Source organism: Panulirus ornatus, chromosome 66 (genome assembly GCF_036320965.1).
Source record: "Panulirus ornatus isolate Po-2019 chromosome 66, ASM3632096v1, whole genome shotgun sequence".
NCBI classification, from domain to species: Eukaryota; Metazoa; Arthropoda; class Malacostraca; order Decapoda; family Palinuridae; genus Panulirus; species Panulirus ornatus.
This window is the reverse complement of record NC_092289.1, coordinates 17,351,541-17,368,963: the sequence shown is the minus strand read 5'-3', so window position 1 is coordinate 17,368,963 and position 17,423 is coordinate 17,351,541. Positions and strand designations below refer to the sequence as shown.

General features: G+C 40.2%; 1 protein-coding gene across 1 annotated transcript in view; it reads left to right on the top strand.

Moving 5' to 3' along the window:
* The window catches only part of LOC139746689 (FAD synthase-like), a 53,906-nt gene that overhangs the window by 2,500 nt on the left and 33,983 nt on the right, over nt 1-17,423 (top strand). The window contains exons 2-5 of the mRNA XM_071658131.1: nt 742-836; nt 1,167-1,290; nt 12,524-12,636; nt 15,206-15,349. Coding sequence (XP_071514232.1) covers nt 742-836; nt 1,167-1,290; nt 12,524-12,636; nt 15,206-15,349 — 476 coding nt within the window. The remainder of the gene's footprint in view (nt 1-741; nt 837-1,166; nt 1,291-12,523; nt 12,637-15,205; nt 15,350-17,423) is intronic.

The following is a 17,423-nucleotide window of genomic DNA, read 5'->3' as shown; positions in this document are numbered from 1 at the left end:
ACATGACAGCTAGAGACTGAGTGTGAACGAATGGGGCCTTTGTTGTCTTCCTAGCGCTACCTCATGCTCATGAGGGGGAGGGTGTTGTTATTTCATGTGTGGCTGGGTGGCGATGGGAATGAATAAAGGCAGACCGTATGAATTATGTACATGTGTATATATGTATATGTCTGTGTGTGTATATATATGTATACGTTGAGATGTATAGGTATGTATATTTGCGTGTGTGGGCGAGTATGTATATACATGTGTATGTGGGTGGGTTGGGCCATTCTTTCGTCTGGTTCCTTGCGCTACCTCGCTAACACGGGAGACAGCAACAAAGCAAAATAAATAAATAGATAATCCACAGTATGTAGCCATGTTATTCATTTTCAGCTCAATTTTTATAGTGAAAGGGCTACCCCAAGCAGAATAGAAAATAAAGTTTATTGGTTAGTCACAGTACCTAACTTGGGTGTGGAGGAAGAGCACCTTTCTCCCAAGTCTCTCTAAAGCATGATTCTCAGATCCAATAGAAATTTTCATACTTGTAGTCTGTTTTCACCCCGATTGGCGGATTGCTAATGACTTTCAGAGGACACAGTTACATGCTGTATTTTAGCTTTTCAGTATTCAAAATCGTAGATTAAGAGTACAGGTGTTTCTAGGAATAAAGTTAATTGAAACAGTATACTGTACTTTATAGTACTGAGTTTGAAGTTCGTAATGCATATTTAAGCCAAGAATTTTATTTTTCAGTTGTAGGTGATGAAATTCTCAAGGGACAGACTCAGGATACAAACACTTACTTCTTAACAAGACAGCTCCATGGTCTTGGTGTAAAGGTGAAGAGGGTAAGATATTGAATCTCCAGTTTTGTATTTAGACAGAATAGAAGTATGATGTTATTTCTTTGATTGATGGTTCTCTTTTGAGCTAGACACCAATTTTGCATGCTGCTTTATGAAATTTTAATTTAGATTTCACTCTTGTCCCTAGATAATGTGATAAGGCCAAGAACAAAAAATGTTGTGGCCCTTAGAATAATAGTAGATGACTGATCACTATTATATGACTATATGATAACTAGAAAAAATTGGCTTGGTTGTCCATGCCTGCACCTCACTTCTGGTTTTTAATAGTATTTATTTGGTACTAATGAATGTATTTGTATTCATCCTCAGGTCTCCGTGATCCCTGATGATGTTCAAACCATAGCCAGTGAGGTTGCACAGTTCTCCAAAGAATTTACATTTGTACTAACATCAGGAGGGATTGGTCCAACACATGATGATTTAACATTTGAAGGTTTGTATTTTTGCCTGTAGGACTGATTCATTTATTTAATTACAACCCCAGGATCTTCTTGAAAGGGGTCTTAAAGTTCTTCTAGGATCTCCTTTTAGGAGCTCCTGCATCTCCAAGGCTGTGCTACAGACAGTATCCCATGCAGGTGAGTCCAGTAACTCCAGAATTTTTCATTGTGATACATTTGATACCCATCATTGAATAAGGATGGATTCAAAGGTATGAAAATCTAGTTAAATGACATCAGTTGCTGTACTTGTGTCATGCATGTTGATATCATTAAAGAAATCAAGCATATTTGTCAGACGTGAGTGATGTCATTGAAGACAATGCTGAGAATCTTTTATCAAGTATTTGTCCTCTAAATGGCTTACAAAATTATCCCAAATGACGGTTTCTGTAAGTTTACCAACTACAGATGAAAGTCTGGTTGTGATTTATTATTATTGAATATCAATGTTACATTGCCAAATTTTCATTCTTCTGGAACATTTCTTGCAGCAAGTGACTTTTTGAATGGAACATCGGACACAACTTTTATGGTCCTGACGTTTTGTTTATATTCATTCCATTCAGCGCTGAAAGTATCTCTTCATTTGTTATTTCAGTATGTTGCAAAACGTTTTCCCCTTAGCAATGGAACTGGCCTTGGGATGTGAGACGTATCATCATCATCATGTGCATGTGTGACTCTGCCGCCAGTGAGAGGGAGTTCTCAGGTAGTAGAATAATGGCCCCTCCCATGACTCCTGCAGATTTAAGGTATACTCCTCTGACTACGCTTTCTTGTGTGACTCTGCAGCCAGCAAGAGGGAGGACTCAGGTGGTAGTGTATTGGCCCCTCCCAATACCCCAGCTACCTCAAGGAATATCCCATCCCCTACCCTTCGAGCAGTCCTTTAGGTAGTAGGCTGTTGACAGCAGTCACCCAGGGTGGCACTGCTGTCCTGACTGAGAAACATTAAAGTGGTGCCAGGAACCTTCTTACATTCCATGTTAGGATTGCTGGTCTTACCTTCTGTCTTACCAAAGCAGGACTACTAGGCTAGTCCAGCTATAGTCTCCCTGCAAGCACCAAATACCTACTCAGACCTCACTTATTTTCTTCACATAAGTACTTTTGCCAACACCTGTCACTCAGACGTTTTAAGCATAATCATTGTTTGAGTCCAACAAACCTGTGGCCTCAAGTCCCTGACATTATGCAGTGCTAAGAATCTCTGGGTTTCCACCTGACTATTGCCAATGAGAGGGAGGGCTCAGACAGTAGTACTGACCTTTCTATCTTTGTTGGACCTTCCTCTTTTTCTGTGTGCTATTTCAACATCCGTGGTCTCTCTAGTAACTTTTCCTCTCTTAAGCAGTCATCTGTCTTGTATCTCTCCTAATATCTTACTTCTGTCTAAGACAGTTGTCTGATGATGTTTTCAGTTGTCCCTTTTTCATATCCATATCTCCACTCATGATTCCAGTTCAGAGGTGGTGTTTGTGCGTATTCCAACATCATCACACCTGTTGCATGCCTGGAGTCCCCAAATTTTGATGTTATGTGGCTTAAGGTGTGTCTGCCAGTTACCACACTTTTCCTCTGTTTCACTTATTGCTCTCCTAATTCTACAAATTTGTGTCTTTTTTCAACTATCTAAATTCCTGCCATGAGGCTGGCATCCTCTCACCCTTAAGCTAAGATCCTCTACTTCAGGGATTTTAACGTTCACTGTAAGGAATGATTGAACTCCTCTCACATGGAGGGATTGAAGCCCACATGTTTTCCTTTTTCTGTGATGTAGAACACATTGTCTCCCTTCTCACCCATATTCCTGGCTGCTGTGACCACTTTCCTAATATTCTGGTTGTTTTTCACCTCTGTTCCATCCTGCTGTAACTACGCAATCTTGCTGCTAATTGGTCTAGTCCATCCTGCTGTAACTACACGGTCTCACTGCCAATTTGTTCATCTGATCACAGAACCACTCACTACAGCAACCCTTTCTAAGTGTCCATACTGGCACCTCAACAAAGCTGACTGGAATGACTTATGTGATTTATTTTTTGATGAAATTTGAGTAAATTACTGTCTCATGTTGTGATGCTTCTGTCTCTGCCAAAAACATAGCAGAGGTTATTATTGTGGGAATTGAAGCATTTAACCCCTCTTCCTCCAAGATAAGCTCTTCTCTCAATCCTTGGTTCAACCATTCCTGTTCTGAGGCCATTCAGGCAAGGTATCAGGGATGTCGGGCTTGGAAAATCTCTCCTTCCTCTGACACCCATTCAACTTTTATCGCTGCCCTTATTCTTTGCAAATACGTTATCTGTGAGGTATAGCATTTATTTACTCAAAAGAAGTGCAATAACCTCTCCTTGTCGTCCACTGATAATTCTGTCTGGTCTTTACCTAAGAACATCTCTAACAACTTCTGTTGCTCTACCTTTCCCTTGCTTTTCTGTTCTGATGATACAGTAGTTGTCTCTCCTGTAAACAAAACTGTCTTTGGTTCCCTTTTTTCCCCAGACTCCACCTTGGATGATTTTGACATCCTTCACCCCAAAATTCTCCTTTTACTAATCCTGTGCCCCTCCCCATATTCTCTTTTTGGATTTTTCAAAAAGCTCTTCTCTCTCTGGACACAAGCAAAACTTATGGTCCCATGGAATCCATCCCTGTATACTGAAAAATGTTCCTCTCAACTTGCAACTGTGCTTTCTCATCTGTTCTATTTCTGTTTAAAAACTAAAACTTTTCCTTTTTCTTGGAAGCATGAGTTGATACATCTCACCCCAAAGAAGGGTGACCATTCTGACCCCTTTAACTATCGTCCTATTGCTTTGACATCTCCAATTTCTAGAGTCATTGAGTCCCTTCTCAGCTTCCATATCCATAGACACCTCGAGTCTCAGTCTTTTTTCTGAGCATTTAAGGCGAGATCCAATAGTGATATTCTATCCTAACTTACTAGTGTCTGGTCATCATCCCATAAAGATTTGGGAGAGTCGTGTGCAGTTGCCCTTGACATATCTAAAGCTTTAGACAGGGTGTGTTATCAAGGTCTTATCTCTAAAGTTCCTTTCTTTTGCCTTCCCTCCCTCACTCTGTTCCATATCTAGCTTCCTCTTCATCTGATCTATCTTTTTGGTTGTTGATGGATCAATCTCCCCACCTTTCTTGTTCAACAGGGGTGCTCTGTCCTGTCCCATACACTTTTTTCTCCTTTTTTTAACAATTTGATTTCTTCCACTCATAACCAAATGTGTACATTACACTGATGACTTAACACTGCATTCATCCACATTCTTCATTTCTGCTGTTCCTTCTCTCACTTGATTTGCATCTTGTCTTGACACAGCTTCATTAATAAACTCAGACTTGGATGGGATATCTCAATGGTTTAAACAAGATCTAGTTGAGTTTAATACCTCCAGGACCTAGTTTTTACCCATCTCTTTATCGAGAGCTCCTCACAACTCTTGTCTCTCCTTTAATGGTTCTGTAATTCTACCTCTTGAGTCAATGAACTTACTTGGTGATCCTGTAGCATCCACTCTGAATCCAACATTACAGAAATAGCTAAGTCTGCTTCTAAGAAACTAGGAGTCTTGTCTAGACGTTGAACTTTCTTTTCTTCTGAACTGTTGCTTTGTTTATACAGAGGATTAATTTGTCCTTTTATGGATTACTACTCTCACATCTGAATTGGCTCTAGCTCTACATCCTTACTTGACAGAGTTGAGTTGAAAGAGGTTTAGTGTATAAACTCCCAGGCTACCCTCAAAGCTTGATCCATTTGCCCTATGCTGCCATGTTGGTTCAGTTACCTTCTTCTGTAGGTATTACATTGATTTTTCTCATGAGAACTGACTGCTTGTGTACCACAACCACTAGCTAGACCATGCAGTACTTGGGAAGCTGCTGTGTCACATGATTACTCTGTGGCCGTTAACATATCAAGGGTGGGCCATTTTGATAATTGTTTCTTTCCCCATACCCTGAAGCTTTGGAACTCTGTACCTTCTCAATTCTTTCCCAATATCTGAGACCTGGCCCTTTTGAAAATAAAAGACTTCACTTTTTCCAAAATTCATAAATAGTTTCCCTTGTTTCTTCTTTTTCCTGTTCATAGTCCTCTCTCTATTTCAATTAAGGCCCAGCCTTGACTTTTGTCCTTGACTGGAGCCACCAGTGTTAAAAGAAAATGACGGCCATTATTGGAGTGGACAGTGAAAACAAATGTATGAATTGAGCTTTCATATTGTTTGTTGCTTACCTTATGCACTCCACATTTTGTGGAGAAACAGCAATTATGTATAATAAATGAATATATATATTTTATATTATTATTATACTTAGTCACTGTTTCCTGCATCAGTGAGGTAGCACCAAGAAACATGAAGAATGGCCCATTCACTCATATACACATATATATACATAAACAGCCATACATGCACATATTCATATCAACATATACATACATATACATACACATACACATATACATATATACAAATGTACATATTCATACTTGCTTGCCTTCATCCATCCCCAGCACCACCCTGCCCCACATGAAACAGCATCGCTAACCCCAGTTTCAGTGAGATAACGCCAGGAAAACAGATAAAAAAGGGGACATTCGTTCACATTCAGCCTCTTGCTGTCATGTGTAATGCACCAAAACCACAGCTCCCTATCCAGATCTGTTTCTTAGCTCTACCATGCTGACACAGGAAACAGTGATCAAGTATAGTAAATAGAAAAAATAATGTAGCGCCAGGAAACAGATGAAGAATGGCCATCCACTCATATGCGGGGGAAGGGGGTTGTTATTTCATGGGTGGTGATGGGAATGAATAAAGGCAGACAGTATGAATTGTGTACATGTGTATATATGTATGTCAGTGTGTGTATATGTATGTATACGTTGAGATGTATAGATATGTATATTTGCGTGTGTGGACATGCATGTATATACATGTGTATGTGGGTGGGTTGGGCCATTCTTTCGTCTGTTTCCTTGCACTACCTTGCTAATGCGGGAGACAGGGACAGAGCAAATATATATATGGTTTACTCCAGATGCTTCACATGCCCTGGTTCAGTCCATTGACAGCATGTTGACCCCGGTATACCACATCATTCCAATTCACTCTATTCCTTGCATGCCTTTCACCCTCCAGCATGTTCAGGCCCCTATCCTTTAAAATCCCCTTCACTCAATCTTTCCACCTCCAATTTGGTCTCCCACTTCTCCTTGTTCCCTCCACCTCTGACACATATATCCTCTTTATCAATCTTTCCTCACTAATTCTCTCCATGTGACAAAACCATTTCAAAACACCCTCTTCTGCTCTCTCAACCACACTCTTTTTATTACCACACATCTCTCTTACCCTATTATTACTTACTCGATCAAACCACCTCACACCACATATTGTCCTCAAACATCTCATTTCCAGCACATCCATCCTCCTGCGCACATCTCTATCTATAGCCCACGCCTCGCAACCATATAACATTGTTGGAATCACTATTCCTTCAAACAAACCCATTTTTGCTTTCCGAGATAACGTTCTTGACTTACACACATTTATCAACGCTCCCAGAACTTTCACCCCCTCCCCCACCCTATGATTCACTTCTGTTTCCATGGTTCCATCCGCTGATAAATCCACTCCCAGATATCTAAAACACTTCACTTCCTCCAGTTTTTCTCCATTCAAACTTACCTTCCAATTGACTTGTCCCTCAACCCTACTGTACCTAACAACCTTGCTCTTATTCACATTTACTCTCAGCTTTCTTCTTTCACACACTTTACCAAAGTCAGTCACCAGCTTCTGCAGTTTCTCACCTGAATCAGCCACCAGCGCTGTATCATCAGTGAACAACTGACTCACTTCCCAAGCTTTCTCATTCACAACTCTTGCATTCACCTCCCTAACAACCCCATCCATAAACAAATTAAACAACCATGGAGACATCACACACCCCTGCGGCATACCAACATTCACTGAGAACCAATCACTTTCCTCTCTTCCTACATGTACACATGCCTTACATCCTCGATAAAAACTTTTCACTGCTTCAAACAATTTACCTCCCACATCATATATTCTTAATACCTTCCACAGAGCATCTTTATCAACTCTATCATATGCCTTCTCCAGATCCATAAATGCTACATACAAATCCATTTGCTTTTCTAAATATTTCTCGCATACATTCTTCAAAGCAAACACCTGATCCACACATCCTCTACCACTTCTGAAACCACACTGCTCCTCCCCAATCTGATGCTCTGTACATGCCTTCACCCTCTCAATAAATACCCTCCCATATAATTTCCCAGGAATACTCAACAAACTTATACCTCTGTAATTTGAGCACTCACTCTTATCCCCTTTGCCTTTGTACAATGGCACTATGCAAGCATTCTGCCAGTCCTCAGGCACCTCACCATGAGTCATACATACAGTCAACAGTGCAGTCACCCCTTTTATAATGAATTCCACTGCAATACCATCCAAACCTGCTGCCTTGCTGGCTTTCATCTTCTGCAAATCTTTTACTACCTCATCTCTGTTTACCAAATCATTCTCCCTAATCCTTTCATTTTTCACACCACCTCGACCAAAACACCCTATATCTGCCACTCTGTTATCAAACTCATTCAACAAATCTTCAAAATACTCACTTCATCTCCTTCTCACATCACCAATACTTGTTATCATCTCCCCATTAGCCCCCTTCACTGATGTTTCCATTTGTTCCCTTGTCTTACGCACTTTATTTACCTCTTTCCAAAACATCTTTTTATTCTTCCTAAAATTTAATGATACTCTCTCACCCCAACTCTCATTTGCTGTCGTTTTTGCCTCTTGCACCTTTCTCTTGACCTCCTGCCTCTCTTTTATACATCTCCCAGTCATTTGCATTATTTCCCTGCAAAAATCGTCCAAATGCCTCTCTCTTCTCTTTCACTAATAAGCTTACTTCTTCATCCCACCACTCACTACCCTTTCTAATCTGCCCACCTCCCACACTTCTCATGCCACAAGCATCTTTTGTGCAAGCCATCACTGCTTCCCTAAATACATCCCATTCCTCCCCCACCCCTTACATACTTTGTTCTCACCTTTTTCCATTCTCTACTTAGTCTCTCTTGGTAGTTCCTCACACAAGTCTCCTTCCCAAGCTCACTTACTCTCACCAGTCTCTTCACCCCAACATTCTCTCTTCTTTTCCGAAAACCTCTACAAATCTTCACCTTCACCTCCACAAGATAATGATCAGACACCCCACCAGTTGTACCTCTCAGCACATTAGCATCCAAAAGTCTCTTTTTTGTGCGCCAATGAATTAACACGTAATCCATTTTTCATTTCATGTGTGGCGGGGTGGCGACGGGAATGAATAAAGGCAGACAGTATGAATTATGTACATGTGTATTTATGTATATGTCTGTGTACGTATATATATATATATATATGTATATATATATATATATATATATATATATATATATATATATATATATATATATATATATATTTTTTTTTTTTCTTTTTTTTTAAACTATTCGCCATTTCCCGTGTTAGCGAGGTAGCGTTAGGAACAGAGGACTGGGCCTTTTTTTGGAATATCCTCACCTGGCCCCCTCTGTTCCTTCTTTTGGAAAATTAAAAAAAAAAAAAAACGAGAGGGGAGGATTTCCAGCCCCCCGCTCCCTCCCCTTTTAGTCGCCTTCTACAACACGCAGGGAATACTTGGGAAGTATTCTTAATCCCCTATCCCCAGGGATATATATATATATATATATATATATATATATATATATATATATATATATATATATATTTTTTTTTTTTTTTTTTTTTTTTTTTTCATACTATTCGCCATTTCCCGCGATAGCGAGGTAGCGTTAAGAACAGAGGACTGGGCCTTTGAGGGAATATCCTCACCTGGCCCCCTTCTCTGTTCCTTCTTTTGGAAAATTAAAAAAAAATGAGAGGGGAGGATTTCCAGCCCCCCGCTCCCTTCCCTTTTAGTCGCCTTCTACGACACGCAGGGAATACGTGGGAAGTATTCTTTCTCCCCTATCCCCAGGGATATATATATATATATATATATATATATATATATATATATAGATATATATATATATATATATTGATTTGGTAAACAAAGAAGAGGTAGTAAAAGCTTTACGGAAGATGAAAGCCGGCAAGGCAGCAGGTTTGGATGGTATTGCAGTGGAATTTATTAAAAAAGGGGGTGACCGTATTATTGACTGGTTGGTAAGGTTATTTAATGTATGTATGACTCATGGTAAGGTGCCTGAGGATTGGCGGAATGCGTGCATAGTGCCATTGTACAAAGGCAAAGGGGATAAGAGTGAGTGCTCAAATTTCAGAGGTATAAGTTTGTTGAGTATTCCTGGTAAATTATATGGGAGGGTATTGATTGAGAGGGTGAAGGCATGTACAGAGCATCAGATTGGGAAAGAGCAGTGTGGTTTCAGAAGTGGTAGAGGATGTGTGGATCAGGTGTTTGCTTTGAAGAATGTATGTGAGAAATACTTAGAAAAGCAAATGGATTTGTATGTAGCATTTATGGATCTGGAGAAGGCATATGATAGAGTTGATAGAGATGCTCTGTGGAAGGTATTAAGAATATATGGTGTGGGAGGCAAGTTGTTAGAATCAGTGAAAAGTTTTTATCGAGGTTGTAAGGCATGTGTACGTGTAGGAAGAGAGGAAAGTGATTCGTTCTCAGTGAATGTAGGTTTGCGGCAGGGGTGTGTGATGTCTCCATGGTTGTTTAATTTGTTTATGGATGGGGTTGTTAGGGAGGTGAATGCAAGAGTTTTGGAAAGAGGGGCAAGTATGAAGCCTGTTGTGGATGAGAGAGCTTGGGAAGTGAGTCAGTTGTTGTTCGCTGATGATACAGCGCTGGTGGCTGATTCATGTGAGAAACTGCAGAAGCTGGTGACTGAGTTTGGTAAAGTGTGTGAAAGAAGAAAGTTAAGAGTAAATGTGAATAAGAGCAATGTTATTAGGTACAGTAGGGTTGACAGTCAAGTCAATTGGGAGGTAAGTTTGAATGGAGAAAAACTGGAGGAAGTAAAGTGTTTTAGATATCTGGGAGTGGATCTGGCAGCGGATGGAACCATGGAAGCGGAGGTGGATCATAGGGTGGGGGAGGGGGCGAAAATCCTGGGAGCCTTGAAGAATGTGTGGAAGTCGAGAACATTATCTCGGAAAGCAAAAATGGGTATTTTTGAAGGAATAGTGGTTCCAACAATGTTGTATGGTTGCGAGACGTGGGCTATGGATAGAGTTGTGCGCAGGAGGGTGGATGTGCTGGAAATGAGATGTTTGAGGACAATGTGTGGTGTGAGGTGGTTTGATCGAGTAAGTAACGTAAGGGTAAGAGAGATGTGTGAAAATAAAAAGAGCATGGTTGAGAGAGCAGAAGAGGGTGTTTTGAAATGGTTTGGGCACATGGAGAGAATGAGTGAGGAAAGATTGACCAAGACGATATATGTGTCGGAGGTGGAGGGAATGAGGAGAAGTGGGATACCAAATTGGAGGTGGAAAGATGGAGTGAAAAAGATTTTGTGTGATCGGGGCCTGAACATGCAGGAGGGTGAAAGGAGGGCAAGGAATAAAGTGAATTGGATCGATGTGGTATACCGGGATTGACATGCTGTCAGTGGATTGAATCAGGGCATGTGAAGCGTCTGGGGTAAACCATGGAAAGCTGTGTAGGTATGTATATTTGCGTGTGTGGACGTGTATGTATATACATGTGTATGGGGGTGGGTTGGGCCATTTCTTTTGTCTGTTTCCTTGCGCTACCTCGCAAACGCGGGAGACAGCGACAAAGCAAAAAAAAAAAATATATATATATATATATATATATGTCTCAGAGGTGGAGGGAACAAGGAGAAGAGGGAGACCAAATTGGAGGTGGAAAGATGGAGTGAAAAAGATTTTGTGTGATCGGGGCCTGAACATGCAGGAGGGTGAAAGGAGGGCAAGGAATAGAGTGAATTGGAGCGATGTGGTATACCGGGGTTGACGTGCTGTCAGTGGATTGAAGCAAGGCATGTGAAGCGTCTGGGGTAAACCATGGAAAGCTGTGTAGGTATGTATATTTGCGTGTGTGGACGTATGTATATACATGTCTATGGGGGGGGGGGGGCTGGGCCATTTCTTTTGTCTGTTTCCTTGCGCTACCTCGCAAACACGGGAGACGGCGACAAAGTATAATAAATAAAATATAAATATATATATATATATATATATATATATATATATATATATATATATATATATATATATGTATACGTTGAGATGTATAGGTATGTATATGTGCGTGTGTGGACGTGTATGTATATACATGTGCATGTGGGTGGGTTGGGCCATTCTTTCGTCTGTTTCCTTGCGCTCCTCGCTAACGCGGGAGACAGCAACAAAGTATGATAAATATAAATGAATGAATATATATATATATGCTCATACACACACATATACATACATATACATATCAATATATATACATATACATACATATACATACACATACAAAAATATATACATATAGACATGTGCATATTCATATTTGCTTGCCTTCATCCATTCCCAGTGCTACCCTGCCCCACAGGAAATGGCATCGCTACCCCCTGTATGTATGTATGTATGTATGTATGACGTATATAAATGCCTTGGGTTGGAGGATAAAGACTTCTACCTCTGTATTCCTTGCATATTGTAGAAGGCAACTAAGAAGGGTGGAAGTGTGGGACTGAAATCCCCCTCTTGTATTTCAGTTTCTAAAAGATGGAACAGACAAAGGAGCTAAATGAAGAGTGCTCATCCTCCTTGAAGGCTCAGCCTTGCTCATGCAATATTTAGTAAACAGGTATGAAAGATATACATATGTATATATATGTATTTATATCTCTCCTTACCTTCCTGCCTCAGCATTCTCTTCTATGGGAATCCTGCAGGATACTAGTTATGTCCATTGGCCTGGTTGAGAAGTATAATGATGTTTGCTTTTTTGTGAGATGAATGCAAGACAGCTGAGGAGTAGATGTCCAGTGTCCTCTCTGTAGTTCATCAGTTTTTTGATATGAAATTTCATATATGACACAGGTACAAGATAATGAGGATTTGTACTCAATAATCTGCAGTTACAGAAAGATTTTAATTGCCTTCATTCTTATTACAGGTGTGGCTGCAGCATTTGGAGAAAAAGTTAAACCCCACCCTCTTTTGGTAGGATTTATCAGTGCCTATTTCAAGACTGATGATCTCAGTTCTCCGGCAATGAAGATGGCTCATGTAAGTCTTCAAGGGAAGTTGAAATAATAGTGAGCACATTAATTTCGTGTACCATAAACCCCTTATGAAAATGAAATTTTTTTTATTTTCAGACAGTTGCTTTTTTTTCATTATAGCATGATGTGACTAAAAGTGATTGGTTTTCCAGATACAGTTATTTAGATGTTACTTTTGTTACATATGCAAAAGATTCTTGTTAATCATATATATTTTAGACAGCTTTTTCACAAGGTCACAAAATCCTTGTTTTTTATTTGATTCTAAGGGGTCTTAAGATTCTTGCAAAGCTGAGGAAAGAAAGCTGGGGAGGAGGTCGAGGTTTAAGGAAGCTTGAGCTAAAATTGATCAAATGAAATATGAACATTAACATATGCCAGGCTTTTCTCTGATTTTTTCTAATGTTAGCTGAGATGCCATGGTCAGCTGAGGCCCTATCAAGGCAATCTCATCAATGGGGACAGGGGAGAAAGAACACCTCCCACGTATTCCCTGCCTGTCATAGAAGGCGGCTAAAAGGGGAGGGAGCAGGGGGCTGGAAATCCTCCCCTCCTGTTTTTAGGTTTTCAAAAGAAGGTTATTCCCTCTAAGGTTCAGTCCTCTGTTCTTAATGCTACTTTACTAGTGTGGGAAATGGCGAATATGCATGAAAGAAAGAAAGATATATATTCTATTCTATTATACTTTGTCGCTGTCTCCCATGATAGCAAAGTAGCGCAAGGAAACTGATGAAAGAATGGCCCAACCAACCCACATACACATGTATATACATACACGTCCACACACACACACACATACATACCTATACATTTCAACGTATCCCCAGGGAATAATATATATATATATATATATATATATATATATATATATATATATATATATATATATATATATATATATATATTATATATATATATATATATATATATATTATATATATATATATATATAATATATATATATATATATATATATATATATATATATATATATATATATATATATATATATATATATATATATATATATATATATATATATATATATATATATATATTTTTTGCTTTGTCGCTGTCTCCCGCGTTTGCGAGGCAGCGCAAGGAAACAGACGAAAGAAATGGCCCAACCCACCCCCATACACATGTATATACATACGTCCAGACACGCAAATATACATACCTACACAGCTTTCCATGGTTTACCCCAGACGCTTCACATGCCCTGATTCAATCCACTGACAGCACGTCAACCCCGGTATACCACATCGATCCAATTCACTCTATTCCTTGCCCTCCTCGCAACCATATAACATTGTTGGAACCACTATTCCTTCAAACATACCCATTTTTGCTTTCCGAGATAATGTTCTTGACTTCCACACATTCTTCAAGGCTCCCAGAATTTTCGCTTCCTCCCCCACCCTATGATCCACTTCCGCTTCCATGGTTCCATCCGCTGCCAGATCCACTCCCAGATCTAAAACACTTTACTTCCTCCAGTTTTTCTCCGTTCAAACTTACCTTCCAATTGACTTGACCCTCAACCCTACTGTACCTAATAACCTTGCTCTTATTCACATTTACATTCACATATATATATATATATATATATACAGACATATACATATATACACATGTACGTAATTCATACTTGCTGGCTTTGTTCATTCCCATTGCCACCCCGCCACACATGAAATGACAACCCCCTCCCCCCGCATGCACGCGAGGTAGCGCTAGGAAAATACAACAAAGGCCACATTCGTTCACACTCAGTCTCTAGCTGTCATGTATAATGCACTGAAACCACAGCTCCTTTTGCACATCCAGGTCCCACAAAACTTTCCATGGTTTACCCCAGATGCTTCACATTCCCTGGTTCAATCCAATGACAGGTTGTCGACCCTGGTATACCTCATCGCTCCAGTTCACTCTATTCCTTGCACGCCTTTTACCCTCCTGCATGTTCAGGCCCCAATCGCTCAAAATCTTTTTCACTCCATCTTTCCACCTCCAGTTTGGTCTCCCACTTCTCGTTCCCTCCACCTCTGACACATATATCCTTTTTGTCAATCTTTCCTCACTCATTCTCTCCATGTGACCAAACCATTTCAAAACACCCTCTCCTGCTCTCTCAACCACCCTCTTTTTATTACCACACATCTCTCTTACCCTTTCATTACTTACTCAGTCAAACCACCTCACACCACTTATTGTCCTTAAACATCTCATTTCCAACACATCCACCCTCCTCCACACAACTCTATCTATAGCCCACGCCTCGCAACCATATAACATTGTTGGAACCACTATTCCTTCAAACATACTCATTTTTGCTTTCTGAGATAATGTTCTCGCCTTCTACCACTCATTTTTGCTTTCTGAGATAATGTTGATTTGGGTAGTGGCTATTCAATCAGAAAAAATGATCTTTTATCAAAAAGAGTTTTTGCTTTACTCATCATCCCAGTTAATAGTACTTTGCTTTTCATTTGTCCCTGATGTGTTGGTAAAGTGTACTGGGTTCAGTGTAATCCATGTCAGTAGGTATTCTTAAAAGTGCTTTATATCAACAGATTCCTGAGTCTGCAGTACTTCACTTTGGGGAAGATAGATCCAGAGGGATTAAATCTCGATACCCAATCATTGGTGTAAAAAATGTGACCATATTCCCAGGGGTGCCACATCTGCTGGAGAGAGCTTTTGTTCTCTTAGGAAAGGTAGATTTCTTTAGTTTGTCAATTGAAGGCCATATCAACATATATTTGAATAGTATGGAAATCAGGGTAATAAGCTGATTAGCAAAGAATACAAGGAGAGGAGTGAAAGGGAGACAAGTCAGCATATGGTTGGGATAAGTGGGAGTTAATGAGAGGAATGATAGATTTCATGTTGCTATGTATGACCAGTATATAGATTTGAATTAGTCAGTTTTTCTCTGTTTTCAAACTGTAATCATGTTTACAGAACCTACTTACGATGATTAAGCATGGGGAAATAAAGGAGAAAAAAATGAGTATGTAAGGGAGATAGGGTGTCAAGTGAAATATTGCAAGGCCTGGAAGAGAAACCTTTATCTTTTTGTTTCAGAGTTTTTCTTCAGAGACAAACTCACTGAGACCAGACCTTGAGGGAAAAACTAGATATATTGAAAGAAAGGTTATTTAGCTACCTACCTACTACTACCCATGATGCAATTTTGCTCGAGGAAGGGTTGATCCAGCACTCTCATTAACTATTATCAGTTCTTGTTTGAAGATTTCATGTGGTAGAATAATGAATAATCCTTCCATTTTTCTGACAGGACATTCTCGTGTTTTTATTCTATATCTTATTGCTAAATTTCCCAGTATACCTGTAGATTTGTATGGGAGGGTATTGATTGAGAGGGGTGAAGGCATGTACAGAGCATCAGATTGGGGAAGAGCAGTGTGGTTTCAGAAGTGGTAGAGGATGTGTGGATCAGGTGTTTGCTTTGAAGAATGTATGTGAGAAATACTTAGAAAAGCAAATGGATTTGTATGTAGCATTTATGGATCTAGAGAAGGCATATGATAGAGTTGATAGAGATGCTCTGTGGAAGGTATTAAGAATATATGGTGTGGGAGGCAAGTTGTTAGAAGCAGTGAAAAGTTTTTATCGAGGATGTAAGGCATGTTTACGTGTAGGAAGAGAGGAAAGTGATTGGTTCTCAGTGAATGTAGGTTTGCGGCAGGGGTGTGTGATGTCTCCATGGTTGTTTAATTTGTTTATGGATGGGGTTCTTAGGGAGGTGAATGCAAGAGTTTTGGAAAGAGGGGCAAGGATGAAGTCTGTTGGGGATGAGAGAGCTTGGGAAGTGAGTCAGTTGTTGTTCGCTGATGACACAGCGCTGGTGGCTGATTCATGTGAGAAACTGCAGAAGCTGGTGACTGAGTTTGGTAAAGTGTGTGAAAGAAGAAAGTTAAGAGTAAATGTGAATAAGAGCAAGGTTATTAGGTACAATAGGGTTGAGGGTCAAGTCAGTTGGGAGGTGAGTTTGAATGGAGAAAAACTGGAGGAAGTGAAGTGTTTTAGATATCTGGGAGTGGATCTGGCAGCGGATGGAAACATGGAAGCGGAAGTGGATCATAGGGTGGGGGAGGGGGCGAAAATTCTGGGAGCCTTGAAGAATGTGTGGAAGTCGAGAACATTATCTCGGAAAGCAAAAATGGGTATGTTTGAAGGAATAGTGGTTCCAACAATGTTGTATGGTTGCGAGGCGTGGACTATGGATAGAGTTGTGCGCAGGAGGATGGATGTGCTGGAAATGAGATGTTTGAGGACAATGTGTGGTGTGAGGTGGTTTGATCGAGTAAGTAATGTAAGGGTAAGAGAGATGTGTGGAAATAAAAAGAGCGTGGTTGAGAGAGCAGAAGAGGGTGTTTTGAAATGGTTTGGTCACATGGAGAGAATGAGTGAGGAAAGATTGACCAAGAGGATATATGTGTCGGAGGTGGAGGGAACGAGGAGAAGAGGGAGACCAAATTGGAGGTGGAAAGATGGAGTGAAAAAGATTTTGTGTGATCGGGGCCTGAACATGCAGGAGGGTGAAAGGAGGGCAAGGAATAGAGTGAATTGGAGCGATGTGGTATACCGGGGTTGATGTGCTATCAGTGGATTGAATCAAGGCATGTGAAGCGTCTGGGGTAAACCATGGAAAGCTGTGTAGGTATGTATATTTGCGTGTGTGGACGTATGTATATACATGTGTATGGGGGTGGGTTGGGCCATTTCTTTCGTCTGTTTCCTTGCGCTACCTCGCAAACGCGGGAG